The sequence below is a fragment of the Nilaparvata lugens genome, chromosome 6, assembly GCF_014356525.2.
Source record: "Nilaparvata lugens isolate BPH chromosome 6, ASM1435652v1, whole genome shotgun sequence".
Taxonomy (NCBI): Eukaryota; Metazoa; Arthropoda; class Insecta; order Hemiptera; family Delphacidae; genus Nilaparvata; species Nilaparvata lugens.
Window position 1 is genome coordinate 18,363,226 of NC_052509.1, and position 17,174 is coordinate 18,380,399.

General features: G+C 34.6%; 2 protein-coding genes across 2 annotated transcripts in view; one reads left to right on the top strand and one right to left on the bottom strand.

Moving 5' to 3' along the window:
* Nucleotides 1-17,174, top strand: part of LOC111048856 (protein furry) — a 329,691-nt gene that overhangs the window by 110,016 nt on the left and 202,501 nt on the right. The window lies entirely within an intron of this gene.
* LOC111048663 (thyrotropin-releasing hormone receptor) overlaps nt 1-17,174 on the bottom strand; it is a 214,382-nt gene that overhangs the window by 71,376 nt on the left and 125,832 nt on the right. The window contains exons 4-5 of the mRNA XM_039430315.1: nt 7,578-7,801; nt 5,360-5,565 (exon numbers count right to left, since the gene is read on the bottom strand). Of these exons, the coding sequence (XP_039286249.1) occupies nt 5,360-5,565; nt 7,578-7,801 (430 nt within the window). The remainder of the gene's footprint in view (nt 1-5,359; nt 5,566-7,577; nt 7,802-17,174) is intronic.

The window sequence follows — 17,174 nt, forward strand, 5'->3', positions numbered from 1 at the left end:
TGTATCAGTGTCTTTGAAATGACATCAATTCCTGAAATTCCCACAAAGATAATTAATTGAATATGTGGACTTCCACGAAAATTAGGCACCAATCAAGTCGTAAGTTCTTTGTCCAGTCTAGTTAATTGAGTTCATATAGACTAATGTAATTCCATTACATTAAGATTCGATTCAAACTGTCAACATTGTTCCGTTGGGGAGCATCGATTTTAGTTATAAGAGATCCTTACATTTGATAGTGAATCTTACTATATTACCTTCTAATGAGAGTTTCCAAGATGACTCTGTTGATTCTGGGTATCACTTGCAGTGCACTGGAACTCTATTTGCCAGTTTGCTATTTCCTAGAAGATGTTTGAAGTTGGTGAAACGCTTTACGTGAGAGATGTCAAGGTCAGCAACGTGTTGACCCAAGATTCACTTTGGACAGACAGTATTGATTGAATGGGAATCTTTGATGTTATCATTTATAAGGAATGCTGACACTGTGAAGTGGTTCATCAAGTCTTGAGGATGCAATCTTGAACAGCGGCTTTGTCATTACTTCCGACTTCAACAAACTACACTTTCCTTTGTGAATGTCCCCCCATCATCTATGCACTTGCAAGCGAAATTCATTGTCTAATTTGAAGACCAGACTTTGAACAATCTGACCACTGGATCTCTCCACATTCCTTAATTGAGCTCAGAATTGGATGGGACAAATTCAAGCTCAATCCAGTAGTTTAACCAGAGTAGTTATTAATTTAGTGAAATCAATTTCAAACTGTCAGCATTGGTTGAATGAGGAATGCATATGGTGTGAACTGAATCTCACTGCAGTTGAAATTATTAACTAATAGGTAACTTGTGCTCTGCAAGGGATTAATGAAAAACTTGACGTAATGAAATCTTGAAGAATTGATAATAGGCCTATAATCATAATCGGTTAATAAACAATCTATATGCAAAATTTCAAGTTAATCAGTTGAGTAGTTCAGACGTGATGATGCGTCATTTCCTATACCGTACGTGTATAAGCCAGTTATTTCCTTTATTATAATATAGATATTAGAAGCTACTATCACTTTTTGATCGTCCGAGTTTACTCTCTCCAGTCTCATCCCAATAATGAATTATTACAGTCGTATTCGGACGATATGTGTACTTAACATTTGTAACACAAATGAAGATGCTACTTTTAAGTTTCTATTATTGGCATCAGACAGTTGAAAAACATAATGTTACATCAACAATGTTAACTTGCTGCTTTCCCAATCATTTATATGACTTATTTATCACCGAATAAATAAAATATTATCATAAATTATAATGAATTTCTATTATCAATGATTGAAGTCCTACGTAATTTTGATGTTTTGATTATTGAAGCAATTTACATAAATATTATTTTACCCATCATCTTTTAACTAGTTCTCTAGAGCTTCTTATCCACATCTTCTCCCAGCTTCTTCGTTGACGAACAATTTTGAACTATTAATTTAATGGGATTTATGTATCTTTCATGAATTAATTCACCATGTTGTTTATTTCAAGGCATTCAGATTAATTTTCTGGAAATACAGATAAGGCTAGAACAGCTAGTTGAAACTAGAAGTGTTAGATGCCTGTGACCGACTCGTCGACCTATTAAAAAATTGCGATTCATTGTATGAAAGTCGCTTTGCTTTATACAACAGGAGTTGATCATTTGTATAATTCGATTATTTCCTGAGCCAGCAGGGAAAAACTCTACAAAAATGTAGCCGAATAGGTACGAATCATGAATAATGATAAATGAAGTTAATTATTGACCAAAGTTGCAGTCCCAGAACAGTTGAATCAATATAGCTTACCAATTCAGAAGCCCGGTTCATTCACTGGCCAATGTTCTGAAACTTGTGGAACCAACCATGAACGAAAAATTGTAAACCGTTGAATATAGACTTTATGGATGTTACAGTCAGTCTGTAGAGAAATTTCTCCACTTCAAACTCCAGCAATTCTCTTGGCTATAAGTACCAACTTGAAAGTACATAGCAATGGTACTTAGCACAAAGTATCAACTTAGTTCTAAGTTTATACTCTGAATTGAGAATTTTACTAACTGTTGAACAAATACGAAGAGAAGTTGGATCTTCAATGACATTCACGTAAAACTTGGTGTAGTAGAGAATGATGTGATCATAGAGAATGATCCTCTAACTGAATAGTTCCACTTCCCAATCAAATTACAAACTTAATTCCTGATGAGGAGTGAATATGATTCAGGTCGTTTTTATTTTTAGCTGTTCTCAATCATTTATCAGATTAGATTTTAAATGACGTTGAGAATTCATTATGTATCGTTCTACAGTGTTCATTAAGTTGCTCCAGCTCGAACCTCATTTTTCACTTGTCACCATTTAGTTAATGCTCTCAAGAAGTTTGTTTTGAACAGCCAGTAGCAGTAATTCGATCGCATATTTCCAGGAAGACTACTCAAATTGTGAACTTGAGTACTTTCCTTGTTCAGGACTCTAGAATAAGACATTGTCTCGAGAAACGGAGTCTTCAAACTTTTGTTATCCTTGTTTGACTTGGTGTCAGCGGCTCAATTCTTCTCGCTTCTCTCCTCAGGGAACCCTTAACCATAACAAAGGCGCTAATTCGTAAGGTTGAAAACATCTCAATAGATCTTTCCTTGTTTTCAATTCCATTTAGAAGCTCTCCTCGTGTGATGAGCTTTTGTAATTGGTGATAGGATGTTGAGGCAAGAGGATTTCTAATCAGTATGTGCTATTCCGTAGTAAGCATAATGAATAGACTAATATTTAACATAATATGTTCTGATAAATTATTTTAATAGGGCTACTTGAATTGTTTAATTAGGCGAATATAGAAATAACTAAAACATACATAGTACCCTAAACATATATACTTTTACATAGTACCCTTTTTTAACCTTTTCATATAAATACGTACATAAACCCTACTACTTTCAGCTTTCAAGCCATTTTCAAGTATACTTTTTTCAGAATAATATGTATTCATAGCAAAAGCACATGATGAGATGAGAAACGAATATCATAGAATACAATGCACTGAATAATAGTCTTGAATAATGTGTTGGATTAACATTGATTATTCTCCATCCACAATGATTGCAGTTATTGTCATTCAAATTCGTAATTTCATGATTAAGTATTCCAATTATGATTGGATACCGAGCATAACATTATTTTACAGTACACTATATATGTTTGGTTATCTTGAATAGCATCTTCATACAGACCGTTATGTATTCTATTCAATTCAGTTTAGTACTCAATAAATGAATCCTCGGATATTTTAATGTATAAATTTTGGACTGAAGTATAAATTTGAGAAGGGCAGTTCTGGGCATAAGCCTATTGTGGCCTCTCACATAAGTGTAATAATTGTATATGACTGAATAATACATTTATGTATTATGAATGCTATTGTTTCACATAACTGATTTGATCTGCTCTGCTCTTCTTTAATGTAGAATCACATATATCTATAGAGAGGATAATTTGATATGAACAAAAATGGAATTTTCCCATTTTCTACCCGTTTTGCTAGAAACCACCTCTTCATAAATTGAAGTCAAGATTCTCTAAACAAAGCGATTTGTTTGCCAGACGGATGAGTGAGAGAGCATTGTGTTGTTGTCTTATCTCCTGCTTTCAGCCATTCTTCTCGTTTTCAACTTTTGATTTCTCATTCGTTCTTCCACCTACTTGAAACCTCCTACCCACTCGTTTCTATTCCGCGTCAGTCTTGTTTGTGAGAAGAATTGCGAACTCAGCAAATCTACTAGCTGTCAGACTTTTCATATTTTCTTTGCAATCTAATATAACATAACAACTTGTAATATATCTGACGAAAATCATCCACATTTTAAGTACCAAGTCTCTGGAAATATTCCACATTCTCACCCTACACTCTATCTATCTAATTTCTCTGGAAATAAAGGCTCTACTTCAGTGTAGGCTAGTTCAAAATTAGGATTGTATTGCTCTCTCCATATTCGTTTCTATATCATCCACGTTTCACACTATGCTGCTTTCTATTCAACTTTTATAATAATAATTGTTAATGGTGATTTTTGCTTGCAATCAATTATTTTGTCTCACTTTGTTCTCCACGGTAATAAAGTCAGTTATTCCATTGCATTTTATCAGAATTTTGCTCCTAGAAGAACACAGTTCAGGGACTCTTTCAAGCTAAGGAATCTTCTTGCTGAGTATACGTCAAGCTTGTGCATAATATTCCACATCTAGGCTTTTGGTTTTCAAAAATCTAAAAATACTGACGATGCCCTATTTGAAGTAACTAAATATATAACAGAGTCAATTAAATTGAAAAATAAGGCTATTATCACATTCCTGGACCTGGCCAAGGCCTTCGATTCAGTTGATAGAGATAAGCTATTGCATAAACTTGAGGCCATTGGAGTTAAAAATACGGCCTTGCAATGGTTCAGGAGTTATCTCTCGGAGCGCCAGCAATTTGTTCAAATTGAAGGAAAATCCAGTGAAATGGACAATATTGACTTTGGAGTAATTCAGGGAAGCACTCTGGGTCCAACATTGTTCCTGGTATATATTAATAATATTTCCCAATTGAACACAACAAGTAAAATATTTCTATTTGCTGACGACACTGCTGTAATTTCTGTTGGTAGAGAATGGGAGGAAGTTTATAGAAATGCCACAAATGATCTTGCTAGAATAAAAAATTGGTTTGACCACAATAGTTTAACAGTTAATCTGAGTAAAACAAAGTATATGCCTATATTGACCAGGAACCAATCTGATCCAGGTTCTGGGCAAGTAAAAATGCATTCCTGTAGGGATATAGAATCTACTACATGTGCATGTGGGTCAATCAAGAGAGTCGACCAATATAAATACTTAGGGGTTATTTTTGACAATCATCTGAGTTGGGTCCCTCATGTACAGAATTTGAAACAGAGGGTTAGGAGGTTGCTTTATGGTCTGTCTCAACTCAGTAATGTACTAGACATCAGGTTGTGTAGGAGGATTTATCATGCCTACGTGCAATCAGTGTTGCAGTATGGCATAATAGCATGGGGAGGGGTATCATCCACATGCCTGGAGCCACTGGCCATACCCAACGTACAATCATGAAGACCATCCTGAAAAAAGAACCCAGGTACCCCACGTCGCTGCTTTTCTCGGACTTCCCTGTGTTAAATTTAAGACAGCTATTTATTCTCTTAACAGCATTGAAGAGGATAAAGAGAAGCTCTTCCAGATGAGACACTTCCAAAGATAAGCTGGTACCTCTGTAGCTTGTCTGTGATACAATATATAAGTAAATGACACGAATGATTAATGTAAATTGAACTGACCGGCGATGCATATATCCATATCCGGACGACATAGGATGGCAGGTTGAGCACAATGAAGACGGTGGATACAACTAGTAGCATCTCGGTGACTTTGGCCGAGGAGCTGGGAGATCGCTTCCTGGGCTGCCTGGCTGCACTCATTGCGACTGCGCAGCTGCTCCCCCCACTCGACTGCAGCTTCCGGCTGCGGTGCAGGCGACTGCCACCTGTGTATACACACATCCATCACATATCGATGCCAAAAATATTGATTTTTCGAAGTTTCGATAAATAATAAAATCGACATCAAAAATTTATAATAAAATTGGATAGTTCATATTTAGGATATCAAGGCATGGTTCAAGTACGAGTGAAAGACTTGATAACGGTCTTTAATTCACTCATTGAATCTATTGAATCATTGATGGCATTTTACTTAATCGATTTAAAACGGAGTTCCTATACAGAAAACGGCCCCAACTCTTTCACTCATAACGTATCGCAAGCGACATATCTATCGAAAAAATTGAAGAAAGATCGATAGATATGTCATACTTTTAATTTATCGATAAAGATCATGTAAAAAATTGACAATAATTCAAATTTTATGCAAAGTGAGGTGTTGAAGAATTGTCGTCTTCCTGGCATAAACTCCTAGCAGAAACATAAAGGCTCAGTCGGGTTTAATCAAAGTTCAACTAAATTATAATTATTTCTGAGGCCAGTACACTTTCGACTTTGGAAGTACGATTTTTTGCCGTCCTTATGAATCCTATCACACTAAGCAGATGATGTGAACCAGATGAACTCTGCCAATTTCCGTTTAGTCTGATAGAATGCATAAGGACGGCAAAAAATCGCTGTGTATGTAAGTGGCTTCATTAAACAGTTATGTCTCTAGCATTTATCGGAAATTCCAGTTTTCTGCATGAAATTACTCGACAGTGACGAACAAATCCATCAATTATTGAAACAAACTTGTATAAGACAACAATCAATAATTTAGTCTTAATTATGATAATCTTGGTGGAACAATGATAAATTTCCTGGAGAGTAAAAATTGAAAGGAGACTTATTTCCATATGAATAACTTATTCACTAGCATACCACATCCCTATTATTTTGAGTGATGTGATAACGTATTCTAATGAGAAACATATTTTCATTTCATTGAAAAAATTCAATCACCTTTTAACCCTTTAGCCATGAAACTTATTACTCTAAAATCGGGGTTGATTCAGGGACCGGCGTATTTATTAATCTGACGATTTTGTAGTAATTGTTATGTTTGAACCACTGTCATTGAAAAAAGGGAATGTTGTTCATCGACAGGTCTATTCTTGCCATTCCAGTAGCCAGTATGTCGTGGTCAAGTGAACATCAAGCGATTGTGATTGAAGTTTATTTTAGAAATAATGACTCAGTTATTTTAACACAGCCTCTATGTAGCAGACATTTCAATAATTTTAATCGACACGCGCCTGTTCCCAGTAGGAACATGATCTTGTTGTGGGTAAAGAATTTCAGGAACACTTTGTCCGCTTTAAAAAGGAAACCAACAGGACGAACACGAACCGTGAGAACGCCTGAGTAGCGGTTACACGGGTCTCCACGACGTTCAGCAGCGAAACATGCTAGCCATTTCTGATCGAAGTGTATGACGAATTTCTCATTCCGACTTGAAATTCCATCCTTATAAGATAAATGTTAGTGCAACAACTTAATGCAAATTATTGGGCACATTGCTCATTTCATTCTCGAAAATGTCCACCAAGATGCCGTTATTATTTCAAGTGACAAGGACATTTTCATTTCTCGGGATTTGTGAATAAACAAAATTACTGTTATTGAGCAGCCAATAATCCAAAGAACTAAAGGAAGTCATTCAATGAGAAATTGAAGCAATTCCACAACTGATGATTGAGCGAGCAATGGCAAATTTGAAAATTAGGTCAAGTGAGTGTGTGAAAAGTAACGGAAATCATTTGAATGACTCAATCTAAAAATAAAAAACTTTGTGAGTAAGCTATGTAATTCACTATAAATTGCAAAATTTGATATATTATATGATTTAATTGTACAAAACCCAATCTAGTTATTATCTCTCAAAAATCGTCAGGTACTGTATTTCAACCCTACACATCATCGGTCTGTAAAATGATATCCTCATTTGTAGCGACAACAAATGGCTCTGCAAAGGGCCCTGAGCTAAATCCAAATCGTTAGTTACTGTCCCCACCTGTGCAGTTGCCGCCACCTGCCGCTGGTTGCTGCTCGGAGGGAGGCAGCGTCATGCCGCGCCTGATGCGCGCCAAACGCCACACCGTGCGGCAAATGAGCGAGTTGAGCGCCACGATCAGCACGAACGGCAACACCAGCGTCAGCATCACGTCCACTGAGTTGAGCAGCGATGCCAGGTCGTGGTAGCCGTCCAGCAGCGTGCATACCTCGTGTGTCGTGTTCCTGCAACATACACCACACACCTCAATGCTACTAGAAAACGTTACTTTCTGAGAGACGAGCAGGTCTTATCCGCACTCCGCATGGTTCAAAGCACAAGTAGATTGAATTCAGTTTTACAGTTCCATGCAGAAATTAAAAGTACTAACTGTAATAATATACGATAGAAAAATTTTTTGATTGGGATTTTATCTTACGTGAACTTTGTATCACAAATTGAATAAATATGTTTTAACAATTGAAATTATAATTGATTAATTATTCAATACCTATTGATTAATACGAAAGAAAATATGCCTATAATCATCCTAAGTGGATAAGAACCTTTAAGCAAAATTTCTAGTCTATCAGTTCAGTAGGTAGTTCAAACGTGATGATGCGTCAAACATGTTAAGCTGGGTTGTCAACCACGACAGGGAGAGAATCTCAGATTGGTTAGATTTCAATTTGTCTACATAACCTAAAAGATTATGTTCAATTATGTTTCAATGGGGCAGGTTGAGCTTATATTTTTTATACTTTTAAATGGCAATATGTTGATATTATTAGAAATGTTTAATTCTTTGATAATAAAGACAAATAATGAAAAGCTATTCGATCAGCTGTTTTAGCACACTTGAAATTTGGACAATATGAATGTCAACAATGCTTGTCGTCGTCGACTGCGGAAATTTACGCACAAACGAAAATGCACCTTAACCTCGTAACGTAACCTTGTATCCCGTACAGGTATAAGACAATAATTCCTTTCTTCAAATATAGTCCATAGGACCGGTTTTTGAAATACTTATTGAATTCAATGGGTCATGTAACTTGAATATTCAATAAAAATTCAATGGTCCATTACATTCAAAAAGTGTCAAACTGGACCTATTTCCTAGCTGAACTGCGCCATAAGATGAATAAGCATTTATAATGAGAGTAAATGATGCAGAACAATATGCTGTGACATGTGATCAATGAAGAAAACTGTAAATGGAAACCTTGATTGAAAAATTGAAAGTTTTGTTGGGATTCTGTAGAGAATGAACAGTGCACACACACACTCACTCACGTTAATGATAGTAAATGTTGTTGCAAGTGTAATTCTGTGCACGTGTCACAGAAGTTACTGGGAAAAGTGATACAAAAATCGATTATGGAATGATAAATATAATACACATTTTCATGAAAAAAATGCATGAAATGATATATACATTATTTAAATATTAATTTATTGTAGTTCCTCGAAAATTCATTATAAGTTGAGGATCCTGGAAAATACGTTGCTGAAAGACTTCATTCTGAAATCGATGTTATGGAGATTGTATTTCTGTGGAAATTGGAAGTGAATCAGAAAGCCAAAAATGAATCAGCAATATAATTCATGATTATCGAGGAAATATTGCTGTAGAACATTTCATAAGGATTGATTAATCAATTTCAAAATAGGTTTGTGGAAAACTTGATTCGAATCGATTGGAAAGTAAGGTTTTGTGCTATTTACTCTCATCGTAATATTAACGGAATATTTTTGTTGAAGCTGTGGTCTCATTGAAACAAGAACTGAGATGTGATGCAGTACATGTTACGTTGTTATTTACTCATATTTATTCCATAATGATGTTGAAATCATGTTCAAGAGACGTAGAGGAAGGAACGTTATTTTGGCAGTCTATTCCTCCTATGCTTCTGAATCCCTAGTTCTTGTTCACCCGTGCAGGGAGGGCACTGGAAGTTGAAAATATTCGTGGTTTTAAGAAGAATGAACGATCTTTTTGGCTTGCTACAGTCAGGAGGGAATTGCTTGGGTTATTTTCCATCCCATCTCCACCATCATTTATTCTTATTGAAAAACGGCAGTTCTCTTGTGTATCATTCAGTTCCAATTAGAATAAAAGTAGAAAACAGAAGAAGAAATTAGTCAATTTCTTATTTATGTGTTGATTACATAAAATCAATCTTATGCTTATATTGTTGAGTAGATTAAGAGTAAATGAAATGTGATTAAAAAAATTATCGGACTGACTATGATACATCGAAAGTTGAAGTGTTACTAGGCAATAATCCTACAAAACTTTCAAATCTAAATTTCATTGTTATTTATTATAAAACCTTCATCTTGGGCGTTCTCTATTTCTTCTTCTATTCCGGGACTATTTCTTAATTATTTAGTAATTGAGATGGAGTTTACCAGTTTTTTATCATTCTGATTTTTTCTTGCAATATTTACTGTTACTCTGCTTTGTTCATAGATCATGCATTCTGAAGTTATTCCTATTTATTTTTGTGTATACTCCTCTCGTTCTTCTAAGTTGGTATTATCGATGGTTATTGCTGAAATATCAATAAATAAATGAGCATTTTCTTTATGGCTGATAAAAAATTCCTTTTTTCATTGTTTTCAGGTGAGTAAAATCATTCATCATTCATTGAGTAATCATCAATCAACCTTCAGGTGAGTATTGATTCTTGTAAATTCTTAACTAGATCTCCGAAAAAGAAACACTTTACTGAAATGCAGTACTTAATTCGGTGTTTATATTTACCTAGAGCCACTGAAATGCTGATACATTACTAATTAATCGCAGCTCTGAATGTTATCATAGATAACTTCGACAGTAACGCTCCGTACATTGTTTGTCTCTGATATTATATTATTATTGAACTATAAAGTTGAATAGAATTACTGCTTTCACGCAAGATTTTGATGGTTAAGAAAAATTACAAATATCCCAGACTAAGTCACTTCTATATGGAGGAATCCTTCAATATTCTAGAAATATGAATACATTATTCTGTCATGAGTTTTCTGCTAAATATTGATTTATGTATTCCAATTTATAGGTCTTAAGGTTTTTCCAATCTTCAAATAAATTAGAATCGAGATTGTCATAAAATATTGTTTGTCAGATGATAGAGGTCAGTTGGATGAGGTGGAATGGACACATTACTAGATTGTTACATGGGGTATCTGGAAGGTGTTGTCAGCCGACATACCGTAACAGGAGCACAAAATTAATGATGAAGGCAACCCCTAGGGGTGGAGCAGACAGCTTATGTCATCCTTTAAAAATGATCATGGATAATATGATGATAGCTGGACTCCTGGACAACAAAGAGAGGCTGGCAAATAGAGATTGGAACGTTGAATTGACATATGGTGATTTTTCATGCGATTGTTGTTATTACGAGAAGATGATATAATGAAACTATTGCAGGCTATGTTGCAGACTTGGAAGTCAAAGGGTTTCTTTAATGGATAAAACGAGTCTCGCCTGATTTGAAATCGACTTGATGGAGTGAATAAATAAAACTTTGATTATATGAAAGATGGATTCTGAAGTAATTTATTTTTTTAATGTTCAAGAATATAGTGATTTATTTGAAGATCAACCATAAGCAATCATAATATCCTAAAAGTTCATGAATATAGTGATTTATTTGAAGATCATCCGTAAGCAATCAATCAATTTGATCATTAGATCATCATAATTCGCGCATTCCCCTTTTATTAAACACTCACCCTATCCAGTTTCTCTAACCCAGAGGAACCTCCAACTAAGCTCCCACTTAAGAGTCTGACGCCCTCGCAATATCTTCTTTATGTGTCTTTGCTTTGAGTCTCCCTTTTATTTTCATCAATTGATTTTCATCGTAGTAGAAAATATTTGTAGAATATCCTCCATTCAGACAAGCCTCGTATTTAAATACGATAGAAATGTTGGATTTAACTTCTGTCAGTTTGCTTCGCGCTTGCACGTCGTTACTGTGGTCCGTTCTAGAGCAAGGTTCACTTCAAACTGTCAGCATTGGTTGAGTGACGAGCATTAATTTCACTCATAAGGAATGCTGACAGATCAATGTGAATCTTACCAAAGGCAATAAAAATATATCCACAAATATACAACTCGATATATTGCGCTTTTCGTTTCCTTTCTAGCTTTATCGCTTGCTTTACTTTGTATTCTAGGTCAGTTTTTGGTTATTTCCGATATACGAGTATCATCTACGGCTACAATTTGATGACCATTGTATTTTTTTGAATGAGAATGTCATTTTTATTTGTATCATCATCATCATCATCAACGTGCACATCTCAGATTCGCATCATCATTTTCAACCAATTCGTGCTTGTAATTTGAGATCATCTGATCCCACTGAATAGTAGTCATCTACACAGTATTGTGTTGAGAGCTTGTTGGTCAGTATTGTAGTTGAAAACGGAAGCCATATGAGATCTGGCTGCTTTGTCCTTTGGGAATGAGAGTCGATTGTTGGAGTTGGAGTGGAAAGTGCGGTGAGGGAGGGTTGAGGGGTTGTCGAAGATGGGAGAGGGGAGGAGAAAAGGAGATTTATTGGAGAGTGGGAAACTAACTCGTGGACTGTGGTCAGTGGTGCATGTCATCGAAGTGGCTGAGTCTCTCATTTCTATTAAAGACACATCAGTATTAGTGAATAAATAATAGTATGATTATGTGTGTGACAAGTAACTGATATGAATAAATAATACATATTTGTTTAAGCTTGTATCACATGATTACTCTTAAATAATATTTTACTTAATCCTTCTTCTCTTACTCTTTCTTATTCTCTTTTTTTCAGTCTCCCTTTATATTCTTTTTTTTTGCACTGTCCCTTTCTCTTCCATCTCGTATATAAATATTCCAGTCAGTGCTTATTGAACATCCTTGATCCAAGAATGAACATTGATTGGTTCAAACTGCTCTGATTAATGACAATATGATATTTTAAACATAAAATTGCATTACTTATATATTTTGCTATTCCTTTTTCACTTAATTTACACCTGAGAAGATAATAAGAGGTGTTGTAAATTGTAAAATTTGTATATCAAACATCTCACACTACCATTTGAAGAGCACTGTCACAAATAATACTGTGATATCTATTTCCGCCTCAACCACCACCCTATAATGATAATTGTAAATACGTTCCTGGTATTTTAATTAATTTAGATGCGATGATAACCTATTCAAATAATCCGGGATATGATATCACATCTCAGATCTGGTAAAATTTGTCTTGCCAAAATGAAACATTTTCATCTTGAAAGGCTTATTCATCTTGAAAGGCTTATTCATCTTGAATTTGTTTTAGTTGAATTTATCAGTCCTCGAAAAGCAATGCAAATGAATCAAGATTGAGAAAATCTTAAGAATATGTTTCAGAAATACGTTCATAGATACATTGCGAATTAGAATAACGGAGATCATGAATAATTGTAGAATCAATAAAGATCTATTTGGAGATCTATAATAAAGATATATTTGTAGAGCCAATGGAAAATGAATTATTTGTCTGTTCATAATTCGAACTGAATAAGTTCCTCATCATTTGTTTCATAATTTTCATCAGAAAACGCACTAGGGAGATACATTTTCAATATAGATTGCATATACAGTTCTTAATTGAAGTTCTTCGCTGAAAATAGTGCTGAGTTTTCGAATCGTTGTGATGTATTACAGTAGTTTCCCATTACAATTCAGGATGTATTCAATGATTTATCTATGTGGTCGGTGTTCGAGTAATAATTTATCATGCTCATATTCCATCCTTTTAAGAGACAAGACATAAATAATTCTTTCGATGGTATTCAATGAAAATGAATCATACACCAAGGCTAATATCCTTTCTCCCATCTGTTTCTTCCAAGTTAATAAATTACCGTATTCTTATATCGACACAAAAACGTGAACAAAATTTTCTGCGTCACTGGAATGATCAATTTCGAAAAATGATAGTGAAAGTGCCTTGTAGACTGCCAATCTTGTTCAAACCAGGAAATTATCGAGATGCTTCCTATTCATTATTCAGGCCAGCATCCTCTGATGACGTGAATTTATAAGCGAGCTCCTAAATCGTTGGCTTTTAATTGATTTTCGGAAATTATTTCAGTGGAACGTTCTTCCAACGCCTCCCAAGTCGTGAAAACACTTTGAAACAATTAGCCGGGTATAGTGAGATTCATTTCAAACTGTCAGCGTTAGTTGAATTGGAAGCTTTGAAGTTATTCATAACGAATGCTGACAGTTTTCAGTGAATCTAGAAACATGCGCGCGCACCATCAGAATGGCAAGCTTCTGCTCATAAATATTGTTTTTGCACTCTTTGCCGATGCTATTCTATTCGAATCGAAAAAGTTTCCCTCAATGCTGTCTATTGGCTGAAAATTAATTGGTTTTACTAACCTCTCCATAGAGATGAAGATTCTATCAGGATTTTTTATATCATGTGCGATCTTTACTCTATCCATGGAATTCTTGGACAGTACTATTTACTGAAATAACTCTGAATCGTCATTAGAATGCTGCCATACCACAGGCAGAAATATCCCTTTTAATTAAGAGAGCATGACTGGAATCTTACTCAACAAACAAGCTCATAAGCTAATCAAAATACTCAGAATAGAACGGATATTCGTGGCCAGGCTATTCTATAAATTAATTACATACCTAGTACACATTAATATTCAGTTGTTTTGCTCCCATAACTGAACTATCTCGATACTATTTAATAGAGGCTTGGCGCAGATACATTTTCAATATTGCTTTGAAATTCAGGTATAATTTCTCTGGAACCGTGATGAATGTTATGTATACCATACTCTAGAGCTTTCTATCCAAAATGTAACTATTATCTTTCAATAGATTTAATTACGTGATTTGTATATTAGTCCAGTCACTATACATTGGTGCATGCAATTTATATTGTAGTTCTGATTTTTTATTATATTATTTGGGCACATAAGAGAGGTCCAGAACCAATTTCTTCATGCAAAATTTCCTTGTGCTAAATACAGGATGGCCCAAAACTTCGAAAAACCTCGTATTTTCGGCTCATTTTCCAGTTATCAGCTATTTCTGCCAAATCTCGTAATCGGACAAAAATACATCTTGAATTACTTTTCCCTATCATAGAACTGCCAAAACCGTTGATATGAGAGAAATATCTACAATTTCCGAATTTTTTTCAACAATCAAATCACACTTTACGAACATCTTTCTTCATAAATCGTTCACAGCAGATGAAAGAGAAAATTCTATTGTACATTTCAAGATCAAGTAATGATTTTCCTAATAAGGGGTTACCGAGATACATAGCTTTGAATATAGAAATTGGCCATTTTTTGTGTATAGGAATATGGGCTTAAGTACACTAAACAATAAATTTTCCATTTTTCGACCGAATTTGACTTATGATGGATGATTTTGAACCGCCTTGACGAGCCGAGAAGAATGAAGTATAGTACGATGAAATCTGAGCATTGTGTCAAAAGTTATAAGTGTTTGAAATTTTGATCCTTGAGGTGTCCATAAGCGCGCCTCTCCACTAGGAAATGCTGAAATGAAGTGCATCCAACCGGTGATTCTCATATGAACCGGTGAATATCATGATTTTATGTCATTGTGCGAAATATCAATGTGAGGACAATGTAGTTGGTGATGATGGATGAAGCTTAATATTAGGTGTTTTTCACAATACAAGGAGCATTGTTGTCAGTTGTATCAGGAAATCTGTATGAGATGGAGCGCTCTACCTGATCTCAGATTGTAGAGCACAAAAATACGCCCAGAGGGATTTTGAATTATACATCTAAATGGTAACAATCGGAAGATATTGTTGATCAAAAACTAAGATTCATCAAAATTTATTTCTTCTTCAAATTTCACTCATTTTTGAAAAATCATAACTCAGTACTCATTGGAGATAGAAAGTTCCGAGATCTCATTTTATTCAGAATTTTATAATCTGAAAAAATGGCTGGAGCAAATTTTTTTGTCCGATTACGAGATTTGGCAGAAATAGCTGAAAACTGGAAAATGAGCCGAAAATACGAGTTTTTTGGGCCACCCCTGTATCTAGTACAAGGAAATTTTGCTCGAAGAAATTGGTTCTGGACTTCTCTTATGTACCCAAATAATATATTAGAAAATCAGAACTACAATATGAATTGCAAGCACAACCCCTTTTTTATGTTGTGATGAATCTTTCAAATAGACCTCATGAAAAGAGAGAAAAATTGTGATTACCTTTTAAAATGAAAGAATTTGCTAAAGGAATAGTTAGCGACCGAGCGATAACACTTACTTATCAGTAACTGTGTATTAGATAAGAGTACCGTTCTGTACTGAATATTTTCTAGAAAATTATTCAATCAAATTATAATTATTTTGCAAATAAAACACAAATTGTTTATGAATCGCTCACTGATTTTGAGGTTACACTTTATTTACTATCGATCAGATGTTTTAAAACAGTTCGAACGCAGCTGACTGATTCAAAGTATTGTCAAATGTCATGCTGGCTTCACGTAAGATATAATACCATCTCTAAAAATTAAAACTATCAATAAAGGACCAAGAATTTCAAATAAAAAAAAAAATAAAATGTATGTATTATCGTTGAAATTATTTATTATTTAAGAAATTATATTATATGTCAGGTCTTATTGTAACTAAATAGGTCATAGCATGAAATTATATTATTGATAAAACGGCAGAAATTAATTATAACAGTCTCAAACCTAATAAAAATTGTACAAGAATATTAATTCATTAACGATTTAATTCAACTGAACCACATGGTAATTAAATCTCTTTGGCAGGCCTAAGCCAATCATAGTGCATAGAAATAGCACCAAGAAGGTGATCATTTGAAAGCAACACATGTTAATCTATTATCAGACAACAACCCTGCCTTATCATTTACGCTAGCACATGTACATTGTATGAGAGGAACTATGTCCAGAAGATTAAGCAGTTTTAAGAATTACATAAATTAAATTATTATTGTAATTAAAGGAATTGTATTCTACTGCTTGCCACTGACGTCATGTTTACGTCACAAGCGTTCTACCAATGGCAAATTTTTATGCAAATTATTACATCGAGATTCTGAGAAGCAAGGTCTAGCCAAGAAGCTTAGAGAAAAGACAGCACTTCCCTTTTGAAATCCTCACCGTGCAGATCTCTTTTTATAGTTACCAAGACCTATTTGTGAAAATTTCTTGTTCGATTTTAATGTTCTATTTGTGAGCCGATATTTTAGGCCAATTTATTTGTTATTGTAAATTTCTGTTTTCATCAATCGATAAATTAGAAGTTTAAAGTAAATTATCCCATAATTAATTTGGTGAAGGAAATATTAAATTAAAATTCCCCACGTGCTGAAATTGAAGCCTGGATTGCCGCCGATCAAACGATTTTTGATCTAAAGAAGAAAACCACGACCGCCAAGGAAATTCACGTGAGTTATAAGTTTTAAAAGGGGCCCCAATCTACGCTTCGAAAAATATTTCAGTGCAGAAACATAAATTTTTTCTTCGTTAAATTATTGGCCACGCCGACAAGCGCTTTAGCATTTAAGAGCCTAG